Here is a 27,368-nt window from a genome sequence, read left to right as displayed (position 1 = left end):
TGCCCATTTCTGGGCAAGGATCAGCTGACTGCTTCCTGCAGGCCTGCTCCAGACAGGCCTTTCCTCACTCCCGCAGCAGAAGGGCTGCTGTTCTCATGCGCAGGGCTGGCAGCAGTGCGTACCATTCAGGTTGCTGGATGTTTCCCATTATAAAAGCCTATTTTCAGTTGCTTATAACTTTGCCAAACTTTAACCAATTGGGCTAAAAATTTACATGCTGGGTGTCTGCTCCAAACTGATTTTTGTGGGGGATGATGGAGGATTTCAGCCAAAACCGTTCAGCTGTTTCTGAGATGAAGACTAGTGAAAAATACCTTGTTTTTCCCGTGTTAAAAAATTCTGGTCCTCTTTTCTTTGGAAAGCTCTAGCGCCTTCCTGCTTTGGGACAGGGACTTGACGTTTGACAGGATGTTAGAGATGTGCCTTTTGCCATCCCTGGAGAAATCTGCCCATATTTGGCCAAGTTATGAGCATCTGAAAAATTGCGGTTTGCACTTGCTCAGCTAAAACTTTGATTTTTGCAGCTCAGTTCTCCAAAGATTCTGGCTGCACTGGGTCCACTCCAGGCTGGGCCTCACAAGCACTCTCCCTGCAAGTGCAGTTCTGGGTTGCTGTGGGTCATGCTGAGGCCCAGCCAGGGTGACCGAACTGAGAGCAAGGAGCCTGTCTTCTATGCTCTCAGTGACCCCTCTGGCTGGGTCCAGGCAGCCTGGAGGAGAAAGTTGCGTGATGTGAATGCAGAGGGAACGGGAGCTAGAATTGAGAGCTGGGGCTGGGGAGAGCGGATTGATGTCTACACTGTACACCAGTGTCGGCAGCGTCTAGGGACGTGTAGCGATACACTGCAGTGAAAAGCACAGTGTGTCCACACTGCAGTGTAGTTAAACATGTCAGTGAAAGACTGGTGGGGAAGAATCCAATAGCTGGGAGACAGCAGGACATGACATGGCTGAAAACAGCAGGACAGACTGGGAGGCACAGCCTGAGCCAAACAGAGACATATATTACTGTAGTGCCCAGGAGCCCTAGTTATGGACCATTGTGCTAGGCTCTGTACAAACATTAGCCTGAGGCACCTAAGTCACCACTGCCAGGCACCCAGTCCCAGCCTGTTTAAAGTGAAAAGGGTCTCTCTCCAAACCGCCTGTCTGGGCTCTCCTTGGAATGCCAGCTGAAAGGAGCCAGCCCTGCCAGGGGCAGCTCTAGCTTTTTTGCCGCCCCAAGCACGGCAGGCAGGCTGCCTTTGGCAGCGCGCCTGTGGGAGGTCCCCGGTCCCGCGGTTTCGGCCGAATTGCCGCCGAAGGCTGGCTGACTGCCGCCCTTGCAGAGACCGGCAGGACCCCCCCGCAGCTTGCCGCCGCAGGCACGCGCTTGCTGCGCTGGTGTCTGGAGCTGCCGCTGAGCCCTGCAGCCTTTCCCCAGGATCTCACCATCAAGTTACAGATCTGACATTAACCAGCATTCTTGGAAGAGGGGGAAAAAAGGCAGCTGGACAAAGGACCTGGACTGGGGGTCAGGAGCCTTGGGCCTATTCCCAGCTTTGCCACTTGGCTGCTGGATGACCTTGGGCAAGTCACTTTTACCCTCTCTGTGCCTGTTTTCCACCCCACCCTTTGTCTAGTTGAGATTGGGGCAGTGACTGTCTCCGACCATGGATTTGTACAATGCCCAGCCCATCGAGGCCTTCAGCCATTAGCCCAATATAACAAATAAGTCCTAATAATAGACTTGGGGGGTTGGACCAGCACAGCATTGGCCAAGCAGCAAATACGATTCTCAGCCACACCACGACTGGCTCAAGCCACCCTTCTGGTTCTAAGGACAGTGCAAGGTAGTAATCTTCACAAACGAAGCCATGAGCTGGAGTAGAGTTAGACAAGAACATGGGTGCCGGTTCAGGGCTGACCCATCGGGGTGGGGTATTCCTGTCTCTCACACCACCACTTCACTGGGTGCCAGTCGCTGACCAGGGCTAAAACAGGAAGGGGGCACTGAGATAGAGATCGGGCCAGGCACATGAGCAGCAAAGGGAATCAGAAAAACAGAGGACGTTGCACTAAAGGACCGGCGTGAACATTGCATGATCCTGACATAAGCCCCACTCCAGAGTAGCGAAATCGCTTGCGCCACCAAGCACAGCTTTGGGAGAAGGTAAGTGCCTAAATGTCAGGGCACTGCCAGCAGGGGGAGCCACCCAGGCACCAGGAATATGTCAGAACACTAGCAGCAATGGGCGATGACATGCACACCAGGGCACGGCCTGCAGAGGGATCCACCCCCACATGTAGCTGGCTGGAAAATCCGCTTCCTGGCCCTGCCAGGAGGGGGCACCTGCCCCTCCCCCACGCTGAAAGCCACAGGCCAAACCACCCTTTCAATACTGATTTTTCTTTTTTTTAAAAAGAAACAAAAACAGCAATAATAATTCTTATAAATATCCCAGCCCGGCTGTGCGGCTGCCTCCTCGGTCCAGTCCATCCACTTCAAACCTCCTCCCAGGTGTGGATCGGATTTGCGTCTGGATTTTTTTTCCCCCTTGGGATTTTGTTCGTTCGGGTTTTTTAGCAGCAACAGAACAGGAAAAGAGTCTTGAGGTATTTTTATAGAGTTTTTTTTTCTTTTAAAAAAAATAATATAAAGTTATAAAAAGCAGTGGCCTCTGAATCCGACCCAGGGCCTCCCAGTCCTCAGAACCGATGGCTCCATCTGCATCGCACAGGCACTTGCTTGTTAATGCGCTTTCGACTGCAAGGAGACAAGAGGACAGGGGGTCAGAACAGAAGAACAAAGGAGCAGAACAGATGAGTGCGGAGGGCCAATGTTCACCCGCTGCAGGGGCTCAGGGACTAGGGCGACTTGTCAGGAGCCCAAGAGCTGTGTCTGATTGGCGTCTACTTATAATAAAACACACTCTTGTGTTTGCAGCTGAATAGCTGAATAAGAGCTCTCAGTGCCAAAGCCCTTCAGAGAAGTGCAGCATGCCCTGTGCTGCTGGAAATGCCATCGTGTGGCCCCTGTTCAGATCTGTGACTTCCCAGCGAATGTGCCCCCTCCCATAAAAAGGTGATTCCCTACTCCACAAACTTCCCCAGGGACCTGAGAATCCACCTGGGCTCTGTCTTTGTTGCACATCATCAGTAATAAAGGTTCGACAGGCCAAGTTAAGTGACCCCTCGTGGGATTTCACAGAGGTCACTGACTGATTCCGTTGATGCACAAAAAAGAATAGACTTTCTGGTGGCCTGGCTGGCCCCACAGGTCTAACAGGAATAGACTCTGCCCTGCAGGGCTAATGGGAGTCACAAGCAGTAGAAACGTAATGACACCAAGAAGCCAGCAGCTGTGATGAACACAGCCAGAAAGCAGGTTGGCTGAGTACACGGGGGATGTTTCACCTTTCAGAGCAGATCAGCACATCAAAGCTCACAGCCCTTGAAAATCAGGTCAAGATCATTCTCCCCATTTTACAGACGGGGAAACTGAGGCCCAGCAAGTCTAGGGCAGAGGTGGGAAGAGAACTGTTTCTTGGCAGAGTTCAGCAGCTGATCAGCCCTGTTCTCACCCCACAGTCCCACAGACTAGGGGGTACCGGTCATGTACCCATTTCACACCAGCCGTGACCTACAAGCCTCCTGTTAGGAGAGGCCACAATCCTTCCCAACAGCCAGCACCAGCCCAGGACCATTCTCTGCAGTGCTGCAAGCTCCAGCAAGGCAAGGCCTCTGCCTCAATTCCACAGCAAATCCTACTGGAAAAAGCATGTCCTGCTGGCTGTCCTCAGCCTGAGCCCCTGCTGGGAGGGAGCAGCTGTGGGTACCTCCCCAGCCAACTCCCAACAGCGCCACCCACTGGGGATGTGACACCTCCAAAGAGTGCTTGGAATACAGACCACTTTGCACGTATCCACAGTCCTATTAACCCGTCTCCTGCTGGGGATCTGTACTGTCTGGTGGCCTGGGGATGAGCTGCCAGCTGGCTGGGCTTCAAGGAGCCAGCTTGCCAGGCAGTGCCCCAGGGCAGGGGCTTCCATCCTGTGGCAGCGACTCCCTGTGTCCACTCTGCTCAGACCTCTGCAGCCTGGTCCAGCCCCGCAGAGTTCAGAAGGGCCCCATGAACCACCGTGTCCATCTGGGAAGGCGCCACAGACCCCAGGACGCAGCCACGAGGATGGGGAGGGGAACTTTGGGAAAAGAACTGCTGTGGGGTGGGGGGGATGACAGAGCTGCATGAGGAGACCCAAAGGCCCACTGCACTGGTGGGCAGGGCAGGAAGATCAGCCTGTTGTGGGGGTGCATAGCAGTAGGGGGGAGGGGGGGGGGGACACAGGTACCTTCAGTGCATTCCGCTTCTCCTCGAAGCCCAGCGAGGCGACGGCCTTCTTCCTCCGCACAGTGCAGCCTGAGTCGGAGGTGGCAGCCGGGTGCTTGGCCTTCACTGGCCTGCAGTAGGTAGCTGCGTTCTTGCGCTTCTTGGCCTCCTCGTCCGAGAGGCAGTTGGCCTGCAGCGCTTTCGGCCCATTCAGGGGGGAGCCCCGGTTCTCCAGTTGGGAGGCTTTGACTTGAGGGTGGCTGGGAGCCCTGCAGTCCAGGTGGCTGGCCCGCTTGACTCTGGAGCCTGGCGAGATAGCGCCGTTGAGGGAGGCGGTACAGGGGGAGCCCAGGGAGGGTTTGGTCTTTGCAGATGGGTGGGGGACCTGGCAGCCGGCCACCTTGCCCTTGCCTGGGTCCAGGAGGCAGGTCCGTTTGTACGGGGGGCCAGTGGCGGCGCCCAGAGGCTGCTTGCGCCTTCGGGCCGAGGCCTCTGGCTCCCCGCTGCCTGCCAGCTCCTTGGCTTTGGAGGACTTGCTGGCCTTGGTGGAAGGCAACTTGCTGAAGGATGGTGAGGGGGTGTTGGCCGGGAGCGGGGAGGTGATGGACTGGCTCCCACCCGTGCAGTCCGACTGGCTGCAGGCGGCCGCGGCGTGGGGCGAGCCCACCGTGTAGCTCAGGCTGGGGTGGCTGCGGCTCTCCCTGGCGGCTGTTGCTGTACAGGACAAGGAGGTCCTCCCGGGGGTGCCGTGGGGAAGGCTGCATGCCAGCAAGGAGCTGCCAATCTGGGAAGTGCTGGATGTGGAGGAGCCCGGGCCGGCGGGCGATGGGGCTGGATGCAGCTGGGGGTCGGCGGCTGGAGGGATCTTCCTGGTGAGGCCAATGAAGCAGAATCAGAAACGTGGGGGGAGGGGCTGCTGCTTATTTAAACGACACCCCACAAATCCCGCCCCCAGCCTCTCCCCCATCTGATCCCAGGCTGTCCCCCACCCATCTCTCCCACCTGCCCTTCCCTCATCTGTTCCAGGCCATGTCCCTGCATCCCCACCACCTGCCCTTCCTCCATCTGATCTCCAGCGCCTGCCAGCCCCCTCCCACATCTGATCCCAGGCTCTCTCCCAGCACTCCCCACCCCCTGCCCTGCCCCTATACAATCACTGGACTCTCCCACATCCAATCCTGGGCATTCTCCCCCCATGCCCCATCCACCTGCCCTTCTTCTATCCAATCCCGGGCTGTCTCCAACCTCTGCCAGCCTCCTCACCCATTAGATCCCAGGCTGCCTCCCCCATGCCCCACCCACCTGCCCTTCCCCCATCCAACCCCAGGCTGTCACCTCTCCCATCTGATCCCAGGCCATATCCCACCTCTTCCCTGGCCCCGTTGCCCTTCCAGTCCCAAGAAGCCTCCTCCTCTAGTCCCCACCCATCTCCTCCCTACTCTGACCCCGTCAGAGCTCTTTCCTCCCCCTCTGATCCCCGGCTGTCTCTCCCATGCGCCTGTCTATCAGGGCTGTGCATCAAGCCCTGTGCTCCAGCCCCACCTGCTCAGGAAAGCCGGGACTTAGCATCACTGCAGGTGGTGGGGATTTGGGAGTGTGGGGTAGGAACTGGCCAGGGAAGTATTAACCAGCCCGATAAATGTTAATAGGAATTATTTACGTTCCTGGCAAAGCACTTTATAAGGATCCTGCACTTAGCATTCCCTGCTGCTGAGATCTCAAAGCACATTCACAACGCTAGTCCAGCCTCAGCTCCCCCAACAGACTGGGGATGTCACCCCTGTTATACAGATGGGGAACTTGAGGCACAGAGCAGTAAAGAGGCTGGCTCGGGTCACTCAGTAAGTCAGTTACTGAGCTACAAACAGAACACAGGTGTCCTGGCTCCTCAATGCCTGCTGTAATCTCTTAACATGCTACCACTCTATTTGGGGTTCTGCTCACAATGGCCATCCTCTCTCGCTCCCCCAGATGCCCTGAAGGGCATGGAGGGATCCCACCTGCTGCTCCCACTGCAGGCAGAAGGGAAGGCGGGCAGGGGCAGGCATTACCGTACAGACTGAAATAGAAGCCACCCTCTAAATTTAGCAAAGCTGAAAGGAACAAAAGTGATTGACACATCAGCTGACTTCCCTTCCTGAAAACTGCCTCCTCAGTGCTTCCTTGGGTCCCCCAAGGCTTCCTCTGCAGCCTGCCACAGCTCCCTTGGCCTGGGTTACAATAACGGGATCATGACACCCCCTCGTGCATGTAGGGTGAGCTTCCCCCATGAATGGCTGGAGATCTTACCATGCGTTTTCTCTGCCCACACTGCATGGGCTTCCCAACAGACTGAAGGCCAATCGCATCCAATGCAACCTCGGCACTAGGCCGAGGATGGGAGGCAGAAGTGCTAATGTTCACTCCGCCCTCTGGAAGCTGACTAGGGAGTGGAGTGGCTGGACTGGGAACTGCCAACTGTCCAGCTCAGTGCTCAGCTGTCCCCACCACAAGGGAAGCCAACCTCCACAGGAGCTGAGCAGGGGCAGATGCCACTCAGGCAGTCTCTCATCTCAGCATGTGAGCTGGGAACGATTTCCTCCCACACTCCCAAGCACCCCACCCCCACTGCCTGGGCCAGGCACAGACACACCTGCCCCACCCTGGTCCAGGCGCTGCCTCCCCCAGCGGGACACTCACTTCCACATGTGTGAGCTGAGGTGTCTCTCCAGCATGGAGTTGAGGGCTGAGCAGAACCGGTCCAGCCGTCGGTTGAACACATAACACCCAGGGCTGACCAAGCGGCTTCCGAAGGTGCAGAACTGATTGAGATTAAGAGAGGAGGGGAAAAGAGCCATCAGGGAGGCTGAGACCCCTGTAGACCACACAGCAGCCCCCTGCCGTTGGTCAGGAGCCTAGCCCATAGCATGGCAGAGAGGATGGACTGTCCGCTGAGTCCTCAACCCCTCATCTCCTTCCCTGCCCCAAACGTGGCAACTCTGCATGGGTACCAGCTGGACTGTGAGATCCAAGTTCCTCTGTGGGAGCAGGATGCTGACAAACTGGCCTGAGAATCACTGGACAGGTCATTGTCCCCAGTGCCAGCAGGGGCACTGGTCTCCGCACAGAGAGGGGCAGAGACCCACCCCATCTCACGTAAAGCACTCACCGCCTGAGGCCGTGGTGGCCGTGTTGCATAATGACAGTCCAGCCTGTGGGATTCCTCAGCCATGTCATCCTCGCTCTCGTCGCTCGATACCCGGCTACTGCCCTTGGGCACAGGAAAGGGGTAGAGCCCGGGGTCTCTGTCGCCACAGGTCGTGGACGGCTCCTCCGAGTCGCTCTCTGAGGAAACCCTGGACCTGAACCCAATGAGAGGCAGAAGAGTGTGAGCTGCCGTTGCTGGGGGCCTTCAGGTTAAAGCTGCAGAGGGATGGGGTTAGGCCAGGGGGGATCTATGTGCCAGAGGCACTGCTGGAAAGGGCAGACAGTCCCCACTGGGGCCTGGTTCTGCTAGGATCCCTGCACGGGGAAGATGCAAGAGGCCAGCCTGAGAGAGGCACCTGCACAGCACCCCTTCCTATGCTAGGGCAGGTGCATCTGCCCAGACTGACACACACAGGTGGTAGCTGGAAGCAAACCCGAGGTTCCCTGCTGCTGCGTTACCTGGGAAGTGCACAGTGGGAGTGCGGCTGCTTTGCTCGGCAAGGGGAAGTGCTGGGTAGAACCAAGGAGGTCTGCGCCCCGGAGGAGGCTTCCTGTGAGAGTCGGTCGGGGAGCGCTTCCTTCCTCACTGGGCTCTTCTCCTTGGGGGATTCCCCCTTCCTGGAACTGGCCTTCAGCTCCGCCACCAAGACGTCAAAGTCCTTCGCCCGGCCCTGCACCTCGCGGCGCTGGTGCACGGAGTGAATCTGTGAAAAGGGGAGGAGGGGAGAGCGTCACAGCCCCGGCTCACCACAGGATGCCATCAGACCTCCATGGGAACCCCCCCTGTGCCTAGAGGCTCGCAGGAGCTACAGACCCTCTTACTAATTCAGCTAGTGGAGATTCTCCTGGGCCTCCCAAGCCTGTTTTTGGAGCAGAGGCCCGAGGCTTCACGTTTCCCTGACTGCATGCATGCCGCTGAGCCATGAGATGAAGCGGTGTCTCTAGTCCATGGGGGCCTCCTGGAGCCAGTCAGCACTACATGTCCCGCCCCCTTCTCCTCCAATGGACTAGAGCAGTGGCTCTCAACCCTTGGCCCGTGGGCTGCTTGTACCCCCGTCAGCGCACAGCTGTGGCCCATGTAACATCCTCAGGGCCATACAGGTAGTATATATACTGTGTGCATGTGGCCCACATAACACAGAGAGCTGCACGTGCGGCCCACAATGATAAATAGTTTCAGAACCATTGGATTAAACCTTCACGAAGTGGCACTTTATAGCCATGCAACAGCAAACGCTTCTCTTCCTCAGTGGGCGCTTCTCTTCCCCAGTGGGCACGTCAGTCTGCAGCCTCCTGCAGAACCCTTCAACCTCCAGCTGGGCTGTAGGGGGACCTGAACTCACCCCGCCTCCTACTGTTCTACCAGAAAACAATCTCACACATGCCAGTACCTTGCAAGTCAGCAGCCGGGTGCAGATCTTTTTGGTGTCAGGATTCACAACTCCACACTGCCTGTTCAAATCACACTCCTTCCCTGCAGGGCAGAAAGACAGAGCTGAGATGCATGAAGTGAAAGCAGCAGTTACTGGGCACGGTGACAGAGCCTGGCTGGATCCCCTGAGCTCACTCTGCTCTTTAGAGTCTTTGCCAAACTTCCTAAGATCCCTGCGTTTGGCCTGGAGCTTTGGTTGACTGTTGGAACAAGCTTTTGTGCTGGGAGGTTCTCGCCATTTCAAAAGGGGAAATCTTGCTTCTTGCCTCTATTTTCATGCTCTTTGCCGTGGGGTGGAGCTCAGATACAACTGCAGCAGGTGCTACATAAAACTTTCCCCTTGAGAAATGAGGCCCAGTCCTTAGGATCTGTTATTACAAAGCAAGGTGGAGTTTGGGGCTTACTGAACGAGGCATGAATGGAAAGCTTTTCATGGGCTTCCAGGGTGGATTGAAATGCCCCAAACCCCAACTATAGCAGAGCTGGGCGAGTGCAGGAGACGCAAAGACACGCAATGGGATCTCTGAACACTGCGAACAGCTCCTTCAGCCTCACAAGCTCCAGTGTTAGTCTCATTGTCCAGATGGGGAAACTGAGGCACTGAGCATTTAAGTGACTCGCCCAAGTCTGCACGGTGGGTCAGTGGCAGGGGACTGGGACACAGATGGCCTGAGTCCCAGTTCTAGGTTTGAGGCACTGGCCCAGGCTCTCTGTCATGGGACCCAGCAGACAGCCCCCTAGCTGCATGCAGCTCTTTAGGGCTATACAGGCACTAGAAGAGTCCCAGGATCTGGCTGGTGGCCTTCTCACTCTTCCTGGGTTCCAACCAGGGGAGCGCTCCTTGGGCTGGGAAGGGAGAGGCTCAGCTGGTGTGTGTGTGTGGCAGGAGAGAAAAGGAGATGCCAGGATCCCTGCCCATGGGGCAGAGAAGAGCCCACCTCCCACACCTCCCCGCTCAAGGAGAGAGGCTGCATTGAGCCACTAAGCGATCACAGCTGGCAGCCAGCGCTGAATCACGCAGCTGCATCATCGCACAGGACTGCTGAGTCGCCACCACCTAACCGCCCTGTCCAGCTGTCACCTTGGCCTGATTCAGCATCATCCCCACCGGGCAGCGAAGGAGGAACAGCAGGACTCACGCGCCATCTTCTTGTGGGATTTGGGAGGCGGTTTGCTGGCGCCCGGCTCCTTCTCCCCTGAGGCAGAGGTGCTCTCTGGTTTCCTGTCCAGACCATCGGCGGGCACAACGGAGTCGCCTCCTGCCTTGGCTGGCACAAGCGGCTCTTTGGGCGACACTGCCAGGGACAGCTTCCCCATGGGCTCTTTGGAGCTGGCAGATGGCTGCCCGGAGACAGAAGCAGCAGCAGCCTTTGGGGGCACCTTGATGCCGTGTCCATCCGGCTTGGGAAGGCTGGAAATCTTCTCCAGGTTCACCACCGGCATGAACAAACTGGAAGGAGAAGGGACAGGCTCTGAGAGCTCAGCCAAGGAATGAGCTAGCCAAAGCTGCTAATCTCCCTAGCAGCAGAGGGTGACTGAGGCCCGTCTGGGCCAGGTCCCAGCCCCTGAGCCACATCCTGGGGCAGGTGCTCTGGGCTTGTGAGACCTGGACTCTGGGCTACCCTTCTGAGCCCCTGGACTGGGCCTGCTGCCCACCAGTCTTGTGAGCGCGTATGCTCCGGCCTGCCACGGACCTGGGGCTACCCCTGTGTCGCATGCAGATACCAGTCCAACCAGCCGCGGTGACTGGGCTGAATGGGAGGTGCAAGCACTGGCAGGGGCTGGGGCTGGCTGAGCTAGTCCAGGGCTCTCATTCCCCTGCCCCTCCTCGGAGGGGCCCATTGGGCTGGGTCTGCCATCCTTCCTGAGCACAGTCCCGATGAGCAACCCCCGGCGCGCACAGAGGGAGACAACACCCTGCTCTGGAAATGCCTCCATCCACTGAGGCCCAGGCAGCCGGGGGCAAAGGTGCAGTCTCCGTCGAGACCCCGCCACACAGCCAGAGCAGCGCATCTCCCGAGCCCAACAAAGTGGGGTGGGGCTCCCCCTTCCCCAGCACATCCCCCTTCATCCCCTTCCCCACGTCAGAGCCAGCTGGGGTTTCCCTGAGGCCCCTCCCCCCTTGTCAGAGTTCAGTGGGGCTCCTCCAACCCCCTCCACCCATATCAGAGTGGGGTTCTCTGTCCCTCGGTGTATGAGCAGGGAGTGGTTTCCCCTACTGCTCCTTCTCCCACGTCTCTCTTCATCGCCCCCCTTCCTCCTCCCTGCACAAGAGAGCAGGGTCCCCTCCCCAGAGTGGGGCTGCCCCCCAACCCCTCTCACATCAGAGGAGCACAGGCTCCCCTACACCCACATGAGAGTGGAGCCAGGCTCCCCTCAACCCCTCTGTGTCGAGCCAACCCCCCCCCCCACGTGAGTGCAGGCTCCCCCTTTGCCCCATCCCACTCACCAGAGGTTGTCTTTCTGCGCCTTGTCTGGCCTCTCAGGTGGGTGCTGGGCCCGGCTGCGGGAGCTCTGTGATTTCTCCCGCGAGGCCTTGGCACTGCTGTGGCCCCCGCAGGCAGCGGGCTGCCCATTGACCGCATGGCACTTCTGGGCATTGGCAGACGCCTGCGCCCGGGCGTAGAGCTTGCTGAGAGGTCCGTGACGTCTTTCTGCGGGGGAGGGGGAGGCCTTGTCAGTGACGTGCGCACATGAGGCCCTGCCCATCAGAGGAGGGGGACACCCCACACTGCTCTCCAACGCCCCGGGGGAAAAGCACCAAGGGCTGCCTGAGTCTGCAGCCAGGCCAGCCCCACAGGAACGGCCCCGTTCATCTCAGCGTGTTGTTCACTCTGAAGGCTAATGATGACAACTGAAATAGCAACAGTCATCTCACTGCTGATCATTTTAACAGAACCATCCAGCTGGCCTGGGGTGGAGCCTGGGCAACGCCACTTTTCCCATCTCCAGCCTGCTTGTCTGAATTTAGCAGCAGTGCTGACTAAGAACCCAGGAGTCCTGGCTCCTGGGCCTGTGCTCAGCCCAACAGGCAACCCCCTCACTCTAGCAGCCTGAGCTGCCTTGTACATCACCTTTGCTTGCAAAACCCTGTGTTTGGGAGCTGGCCCAACAGACCCCAGTGGGTCCAATACGTGCCAACAGCTATCAGGCCCTTCGACACCCCAGTGCAGTGGCAGGGTCCCGAACAGGCTGCTCCACTCCACCTCCCTGCAGGCCCCTGGAGAACCATGCCCAGCACCAGAACCTGGGAGCCACCCAACCAGGCCAGGCAGAGCAGCCAGGCACTCCTTGCTCTGCCCACCCCAGGAACATGGCTCTCTATGCTGCTCTTCCCTGCCCAGCCCCCCCACCGGTTCTTTCCAGGATGCCAGAGGTAGCTCCTCCACACTCTCTTGCCTTGCCACTGATTGCCGGGGGCATCCCAGCAGCAGACAGCTCCTGCTGTGGAGGAGAGAGTGGGATTGTGCCAGGTGCGGCGGGACAGAGAATGACGGCTGGGATGGGAAACAAGCTGCCAACTCATAGCTCAAGGATGCTTTTTGAAGGTCCCCCTAAGAAAGCGTTTCCCAAATGGTGGGTCCTGACCCACTGGCAAGTCATGGGAAGGATCTAAGTGGGTTCCCAGGCCCTAGGCAAACATACACTTCTCCCAGCCCAGAGAGCAAGCCCGCCCCACACTCTCCCCATAGCGGCAGCTCTTGTCCCGTGGGGCCAGGTCTGGCTCGCCACAGGCATTGCAGACTGGCACGGGGGGTCACAGCGTCACTCAGGTTTGGCCCGGCTGCCCCTCTCTCATGGGCATGCGCTAGTTCACAATATCACTCACTCAAATGTGGCCTGGCCAACCCACATCATGATGGCCAGGCCACACCTGCATGGCATTGCGACCCCCTACACCCAATCATGATGCCCAGAGCAGGGAGCCAGGCCCAGCCCCACAACAGTGAGTGCAGGGGGCTTCTCTCCTAGACCTTCACCCCCTGGGGCTGCCCCTCTGCACCAGGCAGCATTAGGGCTGCGAGGCCAGGGCGAAGGGCGCGTACAAGTCACATCACAAAACAAGACCAAGTGCAGCTGGTGGGTAGCCTGGGTGGCCTGCGGCTTCCTGCACAGCCCCATGCTGCTGTCTCTGCAGCATTTCTCTCCCCATTGCAGACGGAGGAGGCAGAGCCTTCCCTCTGGACCCCTGCGCCCCAAGCTCAATCTCAAACACAGCAGCTGTGGCCGGGACACCAGCAGAATTGTCATTCCAGAGCCACTCCGAGGTTGGTGCCCGAGGGCCCAGAGAACGCGGGGGAGGAGAATAGAACCAGGTCCCCATTCCCGGCCAGCTGCAGAAGGGGCCCAGCTGCTGACCTCACCCCGGACAGTCAATCGGCTTACCGCAGTGCTTCTGAAAGGCTTGAGGCTTGACCACTTGGCTACAGTGGTTACACACCACCAGGTAGAACTCGTCGTGGGCTGGGCAGTGCCCAAAGATAGACATGTCTGCCAGGGCAAGAGACAGCGGTAAGGGAGAGGCCACGAAGGGCCCCCTGCGGCCTGGTGGGGCTGTGGCTGCCCAGGCCAAGAGACACGCCTAAGGAAACCCATCTTTTGTACCCAATGTGAATGGACAGTCACGTCCTCGCTCCCCAAAGAGAGACTACAGGGGCTCCAGCTCAAACCCAGCATAGCTCAGCCCTGCTGCCAGTCAATGGCTGTTCACGGCCTGTGTGAAATGAGCATGGTGGGTCTCAGATCTCACTAGACACAGGACAGCTGCCAACACCACGAGTAGAGGCCAAAGGTCAAATGGGTCATGGAGCCTGACATCCCCACTCAGCCCTGGAGAAGGCCCCTCAGGGCAAGGCTGGCATGGAGGAGGGGCAGCTGCCACCCGTGCGGATGCTGGGGCTATGGCACCTTGGTGTCCGGTTTATGAGTGCGCTGCACAAACGATCCAGAGACAAGGGCCTCACCAGGGGCTCCAAAACCTCGCATCCCAAGCCTTAAACTGGGGGACAGCCTGCAGCCCTCACGCTGCCCCCGCCCCGAGTGTGACTGGGTCAAAGCGACTGACTTAGGGCTCTATGGTACGCTAGGTTTCTCGGGTTCATACACTTGGATCGCAGGGCTGCCTGGTGTGAGGCTAGGGGGGATTACAGAGCACTGGGCCAGCTTTCAATGTCTGCGGGAGCCTCCCTTGCAGCAACCGAGATCGAGGCCCTGGGCTGCCAGGTGAAGCTGGGGAACAGTCAGGCCAGGAATGCTGGAGCTACAACAACCTTGCAAGGGATGTGGGGGTCCCTGAAGAGCATAGCCCTCACCAGCCACGTTCTGTGCTTGGGCTCCAGGCCAGCTCTGCAGAGCTCCACAGTGCGCGAGGCCAGAGAGGCACAGCCTGGGTTGAAGTCTGTCCCGCGTTTGCTCTATGCACTGAAGCCCATTTCCACCCAAAGGGGACGTGGTTTGCACAGCCAAGAGGAGCTGTTGCAGCTAGGAGCAGGAGTAGATCCTGCTGTGTCGGCTATTTAGCAGCTCTCTCCTCTGAGAGGGCCAGACAGCGTCGGACCGGTCTGAACGGCCCAGGCGAAGGGAAATGGTGCTGACAGCCTCAACCCATGAGCAGGGCCACAAAGTTTCCCGCTGATGCCAAATTCACAACAGCTCCTGTGCTAACCATCCCCCGCCCCCGGCGTCACATATAACAAGAGCCTTCGCCAAAGGAACAGATCATGCCCACTACAGAATCAGGCAGCTCTCTGAGCTGGAAGGAGCTGGATGAGCTCTTACCTTCCTTAATGAGTGTCATTGCATCCACTTTCTTGCTGCCATTCTTGCTGCTCTCCTCCACCTCAGACCCTGCTAGAGAAAATCAGCCCCATCACCAACAGTCAGGACCCTTCCTTGAACCCCACAGCCCTCTAACCCAGAAGCCAAGAGAGCCTGCTCCCTACAGGCTGGGGGCGGGGGCATTGTTTGCAAAGTGGGAGGATGGCAGGTCGCCAAGCTGCCAACAGACTGAGGAGCCCTAAGAATCAGTCAGTTAACAAGGTGCAGGGCCTTGGTCTCGGGGAATCTCCTGTTTGGCCTCCTTGAATCAAGCAGGACATGCAAACAGCACCATCAATGGACCATTTGCCACATGACAGGTGGAGGTGGAACCAGGATGCGGCCCCGGGGCAGAGAAGGGGTCTTTGTCTGGGTCTGTGAAAGGCCTTTAGCGCAGCTCCTTTCCCTGCAAACCATGACAACCTCTCTGCTCACCCTAGTGGACCCTGCAGGACTCAAGGTCAGGGGCGGCTCCAGGCCCCAGCACGCCAACCGTGAGCCTGGGGCGGCAAGCCACGGGAGGCGCTCTGCTGGTCGTCGCGAGGGCAGCAGGCAGGTTGCCTTCGGCGGCACACCTGCGGAGGTCCCGTGCCGCCGAATCCGCGGGACCGGGGACCTCCCGCAGGCGTGTCGCCGAAGGCAGCCCCTGCTCAAGGTTGTCTACATGGGGAAGTTATTCCAAGGGCAGTACTATTCCAGAAGAGCTCCCTTTGGGGACACTCTTATTCCAACTTTTTCCAGGTTGCTAGAACTCACTTCTGGAGGGCTTGCTCTTTCCCTGCTGACCATCTCGGCAGCCAATGTGCTCAGCCAGGGCAGCTGGAAATCGGAGTCACCAATCTGTCCCCAGCATCATTCTCCAGGGCTTAGCCCAGACCTGCTCAAAGAGTCCCGAGCTCTGGGACTGCCCCCACCACCCCTGGGACATGATCCCCCAGCCAAGTTGATCTGCGAGGGGGGGAGTGGGGTCCAGCAGATTCCACATGTTGGGACATTTTCCTTTCCTTGAGCTCATAGATTCCAAGGCCAGAAGGGACCGTGTGACAATCCAGCCTGACACCCAGCATAGTGCAGGCCAGAGACCTGCCCCCAAACCACCCCTACAGCAGAGAGCCATCCCGTCTTGATTTCCAAATTGCCAGTGATGGAGAACCCACCCTGGCCCTTGGTATCACACCCAGTTCTACCCCTGTGCACCGAGGGACGGGGGGAATGAGCAGCAGCCACAAAGGAAAGGTAAATGGAGAGGGGCCAGCAGCTGGGAAGGAAGGCGGAGAGGATCAGAGGGAGAACAGCAGACAGAGGAGACACGTCTCCTGGGCACGAGTAGCATCCCACCACTCCCTCCTCCCCCCATGAACACCTTGGGGTTGTGCCACTAACCAGCTGCTTGAGCAGCGTGGCCCCCACCCTGCCACACCCAGGTGCTGCACACACAACGGGGTGCCAGGGGCAAACACGCCAGCTCCAGGATTCCAAACATCCCTTCGAGTCAGCCCCATGGTGCTGTCTGAACGCCACCTGCAAGCAGGGCTGGCTGGGAATTTCTGGTGGGGGAGGGAGCTGGGGCTAATTTAAATTCTTTAGGGGCGGAAAAAGAATCCACTGTGGACGTACGTGTTGGAGCTGATGCACCTGGTTATTGCAGCTCCAAAACTGGTGGTGGTGTGGCTAAAGCGCCAGACTGAGACTCGGGAGATCTGGGTCACTCCCCTGCTCCCCAAAGACCCCCTGTGTGATTCTGAGCGAGTCACATAATCTCTCCATGCCTCAGTTCCCCCCATGAGATGAGGCAGACAGTTCTTCCAGTCTCCCATCCTTTGTTTAGCTGGGCTAGGTCAGCTGTACCTGTGTCAGGGCAAGAACTGACTCTTAGTGTATATCCAGGCAGCTCCCAGGGTCCTGACCACCTCTGGGCCTCTGCATGCTACACACAAACAACAGAATTCACAACCCTCTCCTCCCCACTGTGCCCTTCTCTGGCGCTTTTCACCCAGGCATCCCCACACAACGAAACTTCAGCAAGCCCCGTGGGAAACTGGGCCTGAAGCGGCTAACCTGCCCATTATCACACAACAGCAGAGCCAGGTTCACAAGTCCTGACATTCAGGGCCTTGCTTTCTTCACTCCACCATGCTCTCTCTGCATCCAATAGCCAGACACCACAGCCTGCACTTGCCTGGGCAGGACGCACCCGCTGTAGACAGAGCTCAAAACATGGACTGACTCTCACAAACCAGTGGTTTGCAGGATGAGGCTGCGCTCTGATGCAGGCATCAATGAGGCAATAAAGCATTCGCTCTTCTCCCGGCGCTGTCATTTCCTTCTGGCACTAAACCCAGCCGACGCTTTTTAAAAAGTAGATTTGAAAATGATCCTAGAAATTAAAGCCAACCAGGGCAAATCCATGGCCCAATCTCAGGGGGAAACGCCAACAGGCTCTCAGCAAGGAACAGCCTTGGAGAAGGGAAACTGCATATTTTTATAAAGCAACAACTTGCAAAAAGTTGCATGGCTGTTAAACGCCATAGTGTGAGTTAGTTCAGGCCAGCCAGGACAAACCCACGAGGGGGAGATTCCTGCACTGCACCCAGCAGGAGGAAAGATTAGATAAAAACTAACAAGGCTTTCTCCAGCTCTCACTGCTGTACCATTTTCAATCTACAAGCAAAGAACTTAGCCGACAGCATGAACTTGTCTGTAAAGGGAATTTGCTTCACAGCCCAGCTATAAATCCCTGAAAACACAGGAGTCATTATGCAAACTCTGCCGGAGCCCTAAGTAGATCAGGAAGCACGATGCTCTAACTACATCTAGTGCAAGGGAAAGATAATGGAGGGGGAAGGGACACTGCTCCACAATGTAAGAAGCGTCACCAGGGACAGCTCCACCAGCCTCCGCTCCCCCACTTCCAGGGCCTTTCCAGAGTCCAGCGTCAGACTGTGTTGGAGAAATCAAATGATGCCCCCCAAAATGCTGATGCTTCTGAACAACTCCTGAGATTTCTAGGGCAAAAGTCTCAAGAGACAGCTATCAGCTCCATCCCCCTGCGGAAAGAGGGCAGAGGGCGGGAGTGAGGGAGTGAACAACATGGGAGTGAAGAGCAGCATGGGAGGAAAGATGGCTCAGAGGGATGGTGAAGTGGCTGGAGCAAGTGGAACAGAGGCAGGATGCAGGGGTTGAGAGTGCAGAGGTCCAGGCTTAGGGGAGTAGAGGTCGGAGCAGGATGGGGGCATGGCAGGAGATCAGGCTTGGTAAGGCTCAGGGACCAGGTTCAGGGAGGGCAAAGGTCATGTGATGGAGAACCCACCCTGACCCTTGGTATCACACCCAGTTCTACCCCTGTGCACTGAGGGACAGGGGGAATGGGCAGCAGCCACAAAGGAAAGGTAAATGGAGAGGGGCCAGCAGCTGAGAAGGAAGGCGGAGAGGATCAGAGGGAGAACAGCAGAGAGAGGAGACACGTCTCCTGGGCACGAGGATCCTGGTGCAAGGGGAACATAATCAAGTTCAGGTCTGCAGGGCAATCTAGTGGAGGAGAGGATCCCGGGAGGGTCAGAGGACCATGAGAGACTCTGGGGTTGGGTCGGGAGATCAGTTTCAGGGCACACTATGCTGGGGGTTCAAAGGTCAGGGATAATGCAGGGGGTCAGGGAAAAATCACGGTGCCTGGGATGGAGGAGGACCAGATTCAGTGGCTCAAGTGAAAAGTTCAGGGGGTGACAGGGCAGGGAGAGGAGACATCAGAAGCAAGGAGCCATGAGGGCATGAGTTTGTGAAGAATCAAGGCTGATGTGGGGTCACAAGTGTTGGGTGCAAGGGACAGCTGGGCAAATGGAGGACAGGCATCACAGAGTGCAGAGGATCGGGGGGCTAGGGAGCTGAGGACAAATATCATGGTGGGATCTGCTGGGCAGGAAATGGTGAGAAGGATCTCCGTGCATCTGAAGAAGTGGGGTTTTTTTACACACGAAAGCTTATGCCCCAATAAATCTGTTAGTCTTTAAGGTGCCACCGGACTCCTTGTTGTTTTTATGGATCACAGGATGAATCTGCTTTCAGAGGCTACAGAGAAGGTCAGGCAAGTAGGCATCACAGAGAGCATCCAGTGGGATCGGGAATCTCAGGAATCATAGAATATTAGGGTTGGAAGGGACCTCAAGAGATCATCTAGTCCAATCCCCTGCTCAAAGCAGAACCAATCCCCAAATGGCCCCCTCAAGGATTGAACTCATAACCCAGTGTTTAGCAGGCCAATGCTCAAACCACTGAGCTATCCCTCCCCCCTACGTGTGTGGTCAGGATCCAGAGAAAGGATCAGGGCTCTCAAGGATAATAGCAGGATTTAGTGGATCAAGATTCGGGGATCCTGGGTGATCTTGTGAGGTCTGCGATCAGGGGATGCGCAGGATGCACATAAGGGATAAAAGGGGATCCAGCAGGGTTGGGGAATCACAGCATGCACACCATGCTAAGCACATACAAAACAGATCAGTGATCGCAGGGGATCCAGTGGGGTCATGAAATGATACATGTTCAGAACACACATAATGGATCATGGGTGATCCGTGGAGTCAGGGATCATGGGATGCTTTGGACATACATACATGGGATTACAGGGGATCCAGTAGTGTTGGAGGGTGCAGCTGATCAACAGGAGATCCAGTGGGGTCCGGGGATTGCGGGATGCCCAGCATCTCATAATGGATCCGGGGGATCCCACGGGCTCAGGGATCCAGGGTGCTCGGGATCTCGGGGGGATCGGGGAAACCCGGCGGCGCTAGGACCCGGCGGCGCACCAGGCGCAGGCGGCGCTAGGACCCCGTGGCTCCTTTGTTCGAGGCGGGCGGCGGGCGGGGGTGCGGAGCCGGACGGCGGCGGCGGCTGCCCGCTCCCCTCCCTGGCCCCCGCGCCCCGCAGGCCCGGCCCCGGGCGGCGCGCGCGGCCCCTCACCTGGCTCGGCGGGCGGCCCCGCCCTCTCCACCCAGGCGCTCCAGCTCTGCCCCGCGAAGTCATCGAGGCTCGGCAGCCGCCGATCCACAGCGGCCATTGCTGCCGCCGCCGCCGCGCGTCCACGCACCGCCATCACCGCCGCGGGAGCGCGCGCCCCCCGCCGCCCGCCCGGGGCGGCCCACGCGCAGGCGCGCCGCGCACCCTGGGAAGTGTAGTCCTCTGCGCCCGGGGCAGGGGGGCTGTGCGCAGGCGCCCCACAGCCGCCTTCCCGCGGACATCGGGGTATGCTGGCTTCGGGGCTGGGAGGCCTGGGTTCTCTCCATGCCCTGGGGGCACTGGGAGCCGGGACGCCTGGGTTCTCTCTCTGCCCTCGGGACACTGGGAGCCGGGACGCCTGGGTTCTCTCTCTGCCCTCGCGAGGGAGGTGCACTGGGAGCCGGGACGCCTGGGTTCTCTCTCTGCCCTCGGGGCACTGGGAGCCGGGACGCCTGGGTTCTCTCCATGCCCTGGGGGCACTGGGAGCCGGGACGCCTGGGTTCTCTCCATGCCCTGGGGGCACTGGGAGCCGGGACGCCTGGGTTCTCTCTCTGCCCTCGGGGCACTGGGAGCCGGGACGCCTGGGTTCTCTCTCTGCCCTGGGGGCACTGGGAGCCGGGACGCCTGGGTTCTCTCCATGCCCTGGGGGCACTGGGAGCCGGGACGCCTGGGTTCTCTCCATGCCCTGGGGGCACTGGGAGCCGGGACGCCTGGGTTCTCTCCATGCCCTGGGGGCACTGGGAGCCGGGACGCCTGGGTTCTCTCTCTGCCCTGGGGGCACTGGGAGCCGGGACGCCTGGGGTCTCTCTCTGCCCTCAGGGCACTGGGAGCCGGGACGCCTGGGTTCTCTCTCTGCCCTCGGGACACTGGGAGCCGGGACGCCTGGGTTCTCTCCATGCCCTGGGGGCACTGGGAGCCGGGACGCCTGGGTTCTCTCCATGCCCTGGGGGCACTGGGAGCCGGGACGCCTGGGTTCTCTCTCTGCCCTGGGGGGACTGGGAGCCGGGACGCCTGGGGTCTCTCTCTGCCCTCGGGGCACTGGGAGCCGGGACGCCTGGGTTCTCTCCATGCCCTGGGGGCACTGGGAGCCGGGACGCCTGGGTTCTCTCTCCATGCCCTGGGGGCACTGGGAGCCGGGACGCCTGGGTTCTCTCTCTGCCCTGGGGGCACTGGGAGCCGGGACGCCTGGGTTCTCTCTCTGCCCTGGGGGCACTGGGAGCCGGGACGCCTGGGTTCTCTCTCTGCCCTCGGGACACTGGGAGCCGGGACGCCTGGGTTCTCTCTCTGCCCTCGGGGCACTGGGAGCCGGGACGCCTGGGTTCTCTCTCTGCCCTCGGGGCACTGGGAGCCGGGACGCCTGGGTTCTCTCTCTGCCCTCGGGGCACTGGGAGCCGGGACGCCTGGGTTCTCTCCATGCCCTGGGGGCACTGGGAGCCGGGACGCCTGGGTTCTCTCCATGCCCTGGGGGCACTGGGAGCCGGGACGCCTGGGTTCTCTCTCTGCCCTCGGGACACTGGGAGCCGGGACGCCTGGGTTCTCTCTCTGCCCTCGGGGGGGAGGGACACTGGGAGCCGGGACGCCTGGGTTCTCTCTCTGCCCTCGGGGGGGAGGGACACTGGGAGCCCGGATGCCAGGGGTCTCTCTCTCTGCCCTTGCGGGGGAGGGGCTCTGGGAGCTGGGATGTCTGGGGTCTCTCTCTGCCCTGGGGAGGAGGGGCACTGGGAGCCCAGGCGGCTGGGTTCTCTCTGCCCTTCGGGGGGAGGGGCACTGGGTGCCTGAATGCCTGGGTTCTCTGCCCTTGGGGGGAAGGACACTGGGAACTGGGACACCTGGGTTCTCTCTCTGCCCTCGCGGGGGAGGTGCACTGGGAGCCGGGACGCCTGGGTTCTCTCTCTGCCTTCGGTGGGGAGGGGCACTGGGAGCCCGGATGCTTGGGTTCTCTCTCTGCCCTCGGGGGGAAGGGCACTGGGAGCCCGGATGCCAGGGTTCTGTTTAAGGGTGACCAGATAGCAAGTCTGAAAAATCAAGGCAGGGGCTGGGGAGTGGGGGAAACAGGCACATATATAAGGAAAAGCCCCAAATATTGAGACTGTCCCTATAAAATCAGGACAGCTGGTCACCCTATTCTGTGCCCAGCTCTGCCTGGGATCCCTGCACTGGAGGGAGTTTCACCCTCAACATTTCTACAGCACAAAAGTGATCTGGGGAGTCGTAATAGCCTCTGGGGTTTCCATAGGACCTTACATAGCACAAGGATCACTAATGCTGTACAGACTGTTTCTACTGCGGGGGAAGGAGTGATTCCTCACCTGCCTCTGAAGTGCAGGGGGTTATGGCACAGATAGGGTGACCAAATATCCTGATTTTATAGGGACAGTCCCAATTTTGGGATCTTTTTCTTATATAGACTCCTATTACTCCCCACCCCGTGTCCCGATTTTTCACATTTGCTATCTGGTCGCCCTAGGCACAGAGCACAGCAGCTGTCTAACACTGCACAGCATCACATAAGCATGGCCAGAGTGGGTCAGACCAATGGCCCATCTGGCCCAGTATCTATCTAGCTCTTTTCTGAATGCAGTTATACTTTTGGCCTTGATAACATCCCCTGGCAAGGAGTTCCACAGGTTGACTGTGCTGTGTGAAAAAATACTTCCTTCTGTTTGTTTTAAACCTCCTGCCTATGAATTTCATTGGGTGACCCCTGGTTCTTGTGTTATGAGCAATAAATAACACTTCCCTGTTCACTTTCTCCACACCAATGATGATTTTATATATTTCTATCATATCCCCCCTTAGTCTCCTTTCCAAACTGAACAGTACCAGTCATTTTAATCTTGCCTCATATGGAAGCTGTTTTCCACATCTCTAATCATTTTTGTTGCTGTTCTCTGTACTTTTCCCAGTTCTAATATAATCTTTTTGAGATGGGGTGATCAGAACTGCATGCACTGTTCAATGTTTGGGAGTACCATGGATTTATATAGTGACATGATATTTACTATCTTGATATTAGGGCCCTACCAAATTCATGGCCATGAAAAATGTCACGGACCATGAAATCTGTATAATACAGGGTAGAACTACACAAAAGACCAGATTTCATGGGGGAGAACAGCATCTCAGATTGGGGGTCCTGACCCAAAAGGGAGTTGTGGGGGGCTCACAAGGTTATTTTAGGGGAGCCATGGTATTGCCACCCTACTTCTGCACTGCTTTCAGAGCTGGGCAGCTGGAAACCAGCAGCTGTTGTCTGGGAGCCCAGCTCTGAAGGCAGCGCCCCACCAGCAGCAGCGCAGAAGTAAGGGTGGCAATACCATACCATGCCATTCTTACTTCTGCACTGCTCCTGGCGGTAGCTCTGCCTTCAGAGCTGGGCTCCCGGACAACAGCCGCCGCTCTCCAGCCACTCAGCTCTGAAGGCAGCGCTGCCATCAGCAGCAGTGTAGTAAGGGTAGCAGTACCACACCCCCCAACAATAACCTTGTGACCCACTCCCACACACACAACTCTTTTTTGGGTCAGGACCTCTACAATTACAACACCGTGAAATTTCAGATTTAAATATCTGAAATCATGAAATTTATTATTTTTAAAATCCGATGACTGTGAAATTGACCAAAAAGGACCATGAATTTGGTAGGGCCCTATTTATTATCTATCCCTTTCCTGATTCTGTTCACCTTTTTGACTGCCGCTGCACACTGAGTGGATGTTTTCAGAGAACTATCCATGATGATGCCGAGATTTCTTTCTTGGGTGGTAACATTTAATTTAGACCCCATCATTTTAAATGCATAGTTAGGATCATGGTTTCCAATGTGCATGACTTTGTATTCATCAACATTGAATTTCATCTGCCATTTTCTTGCCCAGTTTTGTGAGATCCCTTTGTAACTCTTCACAGTCTGCTTTCGACTTAACTGTCTCAAGTAATTTTGTATCATCTGCAAACTTTGCCACCTCACTGTTTACACTTTTTCTAGATCATGTATGAATATGTCAAACAGCATTGGTTCCAGTACAGATCCTTGGGGAATGCTACTATTTACCTCTCCACTGCGAAAACTGACTGTTTATTCCTCCTCTTTGTTTCCTGCTATTTTTGTTACCAGTTTCATAGACTCTCTAGGACTGGAAGGGACTTCGAGACCAGTTACTGGTCCAGGATTGGATCTTCCGTCTTATCCCATGACTGCTTATTTTGCTTATGAATCTTTGGTGAGGGACCTTGTCAAGGCTTTCTAAAAGTCCACATACACTATATTCACTGGATCCCCCTTGTCCACATGCTTGTTGACCCCCTCAAAGAATTCTAATGGATTGGTGAGGCATGATTTCCCTTTACAAAAGCTGTGTTGACTCTTCCCCAACAAATCACATTCATCTACATGTCTGATAATTCTGTTCTTTACTAAATTTTCAACCAATTTGCCTGGTACTGAAATTAGGCTTACCAGCCTCTAATTGCCGGGATCACCTCTGGAGTCTTTTTTAAAAATTGGCATCACATTAGCTATCCTCCAATCAGCAGAGGCTGATTTAAGTGATAGGTTACATACCACAGTTAGTTCTGCAATTTCATATTTGAGTTCCTTCTGGGCCTGGAGACTTACTGTTTAATTTATCAGTTTGTTCCAAAACTGCATCTACTGACACCTTAATCTGGGACAGTTCCTCAGATTTGTCACCTAAAAAGAATGGCTCAGGTTTGGGAACCTCCCTCACATCCTATGCAGTGAAGACCCATTCAAATAATTCATTTAGTTTCCCTGCAATGGTCTTATCGTCCAGTGCCCACTTCTGATGTACGTAAACATTTTTTTTGCTGTTAGTTTTTGAGTCTTTTGCTAGTTGCTCTTCAAATTCTTTTTGCCCTGCCTAATTATACTTCTACACTTGGCTGGCCAAAGTTTATGTTCCTTTCTGTTTTCCTTCGCAGAAACCACCACCCAACAGGTTTGGACAGGAAGTGAAGAAATATCCTGTATCACTGGAAACTGCCAGGGGGAATTGAGGGAGGCAGAAGGTAATGACCCGAGATAAAGGGTCTAGCAGTAACCATCCATCAGGATACTGGGGTGACAGAACCGCTGCAGCCTCACCTCACCACCTAGGATGAGGCCATAAGAAGCTTGCACCAAGAGCTGACCTGACTCTCCTGTCATGGTGACAGAGGACTCCCCGGGGTCAGCAAGGACTGCAGCCAAGGGGGCCCCCTGGGGCCCTGAAAGCTTTTGTCTGTTTCAATGCCTGTGCTGATCCATTTCTCCCCCTTCCACATGGAAATCAATACAGCCAGCCAGCCGGCATCCGCCAGCCCAGCCTGCAGAATGAGTTCATCCATCACTTTTGCTCCTTTTCTAATGAATATTTTCTCTCCTATAAGGGCTGTTGCTAAGTCTCCAAACAGCAATATTTCTCCAGAATCTGGCACTCCTCTTAGCAGGCTGTGGTGGGGCTGGAATCACAGCATCCAGATCCTGCTTCCCCCATAACCCTGCCTCTTCCCATCAGATGACAGAGATAAAAGTCAGTCTCACTGGGGTTCTGCCTACCTGCTTTAATTCAACATTTGGTCTGAAGGCCTGGAGAGGATTCAGGCTCTGGGAATACACCGAGGGGTTGGAAATCTCAGGGCTGGGGGGAGAAGGGGCCCCACTGCAGCACTTGGGGTACCAGGTTAAACTAAGGGCATGTTTACATGAACAGCTGTGCATGGCCCAGCTCTACCACTGCAGCTGTGCTGCTGCAGTGCGTCCGGTTAAGACACTCTATGCCGATGGGGGAGAGCTCTCCCCTCAGCATAATAAAACCACGAACAGCAGCAGCAGCAGCTCTCCCGCTTACATAGCTCATAGCGCTGTGCACACGTGCACTTGTCGGTGTAACATATATCGCTCGGGGGGTGATTTATTCACCCTCCTGGGTGACATAAGTTCTGCTGACAGGCTATAGTGCAGACATAGCCCAAGTCAGTGGGAGCTGTGCAGAGACCAGATTCTCCTAGCTGTAATCACAGCCTCTTGCATCATTAGCACTTTGCATAGTTCATTATCCTGCACAGCTCAGGGCTAGTCTACACTGGCAACGCTAAAGCGTTGCCGCGGCAGTGCTTTAACATGCCTTGTGTGGTTGCGGCGCAGTGCTGGGAGCTCTCCCAGCGCTCTAAAAAACCCACCTCCACGTGGGCTCATTTCCTCTATGTTCAAAGATGAGGCCCACCCTGGGGTACATGCAGCAGAGCCTCAGAACCTAGTAGATCAGGCAGAGAGCGAGGACCATTGCAAATGTCCTTAAAATGAATCCACATGGGCACTACTGCACCTGGCACATGGAGCCAAGGCTGTAAGGCCCAACTCTCGCTGGCGGCAAGGCAGCTACCTGCACCAGCACTGAGTACGATTCAGAGGAAGGTATTTGGGTGTGAGCCCTGAGCCTCGTTTGGAAGGATGATCCACAAGAAAGCCACTGTGCTTTTAGCACTCAATCTCCACAGGAAATTGCATCCCCTTCTTCAGCACTGCGGCGCCCATCCCCTATGTGTCTAGCACCCTTTCATCCTGGCATCAGCCTAACACTACACCAAAAGATCCTGGCAACAAAGAGCTTGGGCCAGGTTCTGATCTAAGTTACACTGGTGTAAATCCAAAGTGACTCTGTCCAAGTCGGTCGAGTTCCTGTGGATTTTTTCCAGTATAACCTAGATCACAATCCAGCTGCTCCTCTTTCTAGGTGCCATGTACACTGCTGAGACATACATAGTAACATGAAGCAATGACCAACCCACCCTCACAGCCTTTTCCCTTGGTGCTCACGCTGAGCCGTGGGGTGCCCTGGGGTTGGGATCAGCCCAGAAGCATTTTCTCCCATGTTTTCAAAGGCAGGGAAGCATTTTGCCCTGCCTGATTGGCACTTGCCTGTGGGCAAAGAATGGTGCAGCAGCTGGTTGGGACTAATATGACCCCAACCTATCTGCCTAGTGGGATTTGCTCTGCCCTTAACAGATGGTGATTTTCCCTTTCTGGGGAGTTCCTGGTTGTATGGCTCTACTAACATGATTGGTCAGACATAAGGATCAAAGCAAGGGCTCTTCCCCCCTTGATCCTTGGGGCATGTTGTGGGTGAGATGGCAGTGTATTCCCAGGCCAGGTCAGCGGGGATGGGGAGCCTCTGGCATACGGGTGACTATGGCTGCGTACTATATGCCCTCCCTGCCTGAATGCTATGGGCAACAGAACAGGTGGCGTACAGGTGGTGGAGTCAGCGGGCAGACGCTGCAACAACAGCAAAGCTGTATTAGGTCACCTAAGCACCTGACCTGGAGGTGAGTGCAGGCTTGTTCCCTTGGGGCAGAGGAGGCAGCCAGTGCAGCAGCATACCCACCCCTTCTCTGGAGTAGTGCAGGGCCCATCACAGGTATGGCCACTGCACTCCACTCCACCCTGGGAGACGTGGGGGCCACAGGCTATCATCAGCACCTGCTGCTGAATGGATGTCAAGCTGGGTCCCAGCAGCTGATGCAAACATGGCTTTGTGTCCTCAGTGGCCTAGTGCCAGCACCTCCCGAGCTGCTAGGTGGAACAGGGTCTGAATTTGCTCTCCTCTGATATGGGGTGGAGAGAGAGCCAAGCAC

At 56.8% G+C, this 27,368-nt stretch overlaps 1 protein-coding gene and 1 long non-coding RNA gene across 3 annotated transcripts; one reads left to right on the top strand and one right to left on the bottom strand.

Annotated features, from left to right (window-relative positions):
* Positions 1 to 2,584: 2,584 nt before the first annotated feature.
* ATXN7L2 (ataxin 7 like 2) lies at positions 2,585 to 19,859 on the bottom strand. 2 transcript variants are annotated; one of them, XM_050956155.1, is made up of 11 exons: positions 19,697 to 19,859; positions 14,705 to 14,776; positions 13,313 to 13,417; positions 11,376 to 11,580; positions 10,066 to 10,376; positions 8,886 to 8,968; positions 7,954 to 8,198; positions 7,457 to 7,649; positions 6,988 to 7,109; positions 4,331 to 5,177; positions 2,585 to 2,745 (listed from the first exon to the last, which is right to left on the bottom strand). In XM_050956155.1, the coding sequence occupies exons 1-11, from the start codon at positions 19,827 to 19,829 to the stop codon at positions 2,731 to 2,733; spliced, it is 2,331 nt and encodes a 776-aa protein (XP_050812112.1). In that variant the 5' UTR covers positions 19,830 to 19,859; the 3' UTR covers positions 2,585 to 2,730. The 2 variants fall into 2 exon arrangements, with proteins under 2 accessions (XP_050812112.1, XP_050812113.1); XM_050956156.1 differs by having other exon boundaries at positions 14,705 to 14,773; positions 19,697 to 19,858.
* A 1,518-nt stretch (positions 19,860 to 21,377) lies between these two features.
* LOC127052664 (uncharacterized) lies at positions 21,378 to 25,051 on the top strand. Its single transcript, XR_007774842.1, has 3 exons — positions 21,378 to 21,591; positions 21,643 to 23,953; positions 24,675 to 25,051. It is a non-coding gene; the product is annotated as an uncharacterized LOC127052664 (long non-coding RNA).
* The last annotated feature ends 2,317 nt before the right edge of the window (positions 25,052 to 27,368 follow it).

This window comes from Gopherus flavomarginatus, chromosome 5, assembly GCF_025201925.1.
Source record: "Gopherus flavomarginatus isolate rGopFla2 chromosome 5, rGopFla2.mat.asm, whole genome shotgun sequence".
NCBI classification, from domain to species: Eukaryota; Metazoa; Chordata; order Testudines; family Testudinidae; genus Gopherus; species Gopherus flavomarginatus.
The sequence above is the reverse complement of the archived record's forward strand: the minus strand, read 5'-3'. Positions and strand labels throughout refer to the sequence as shown.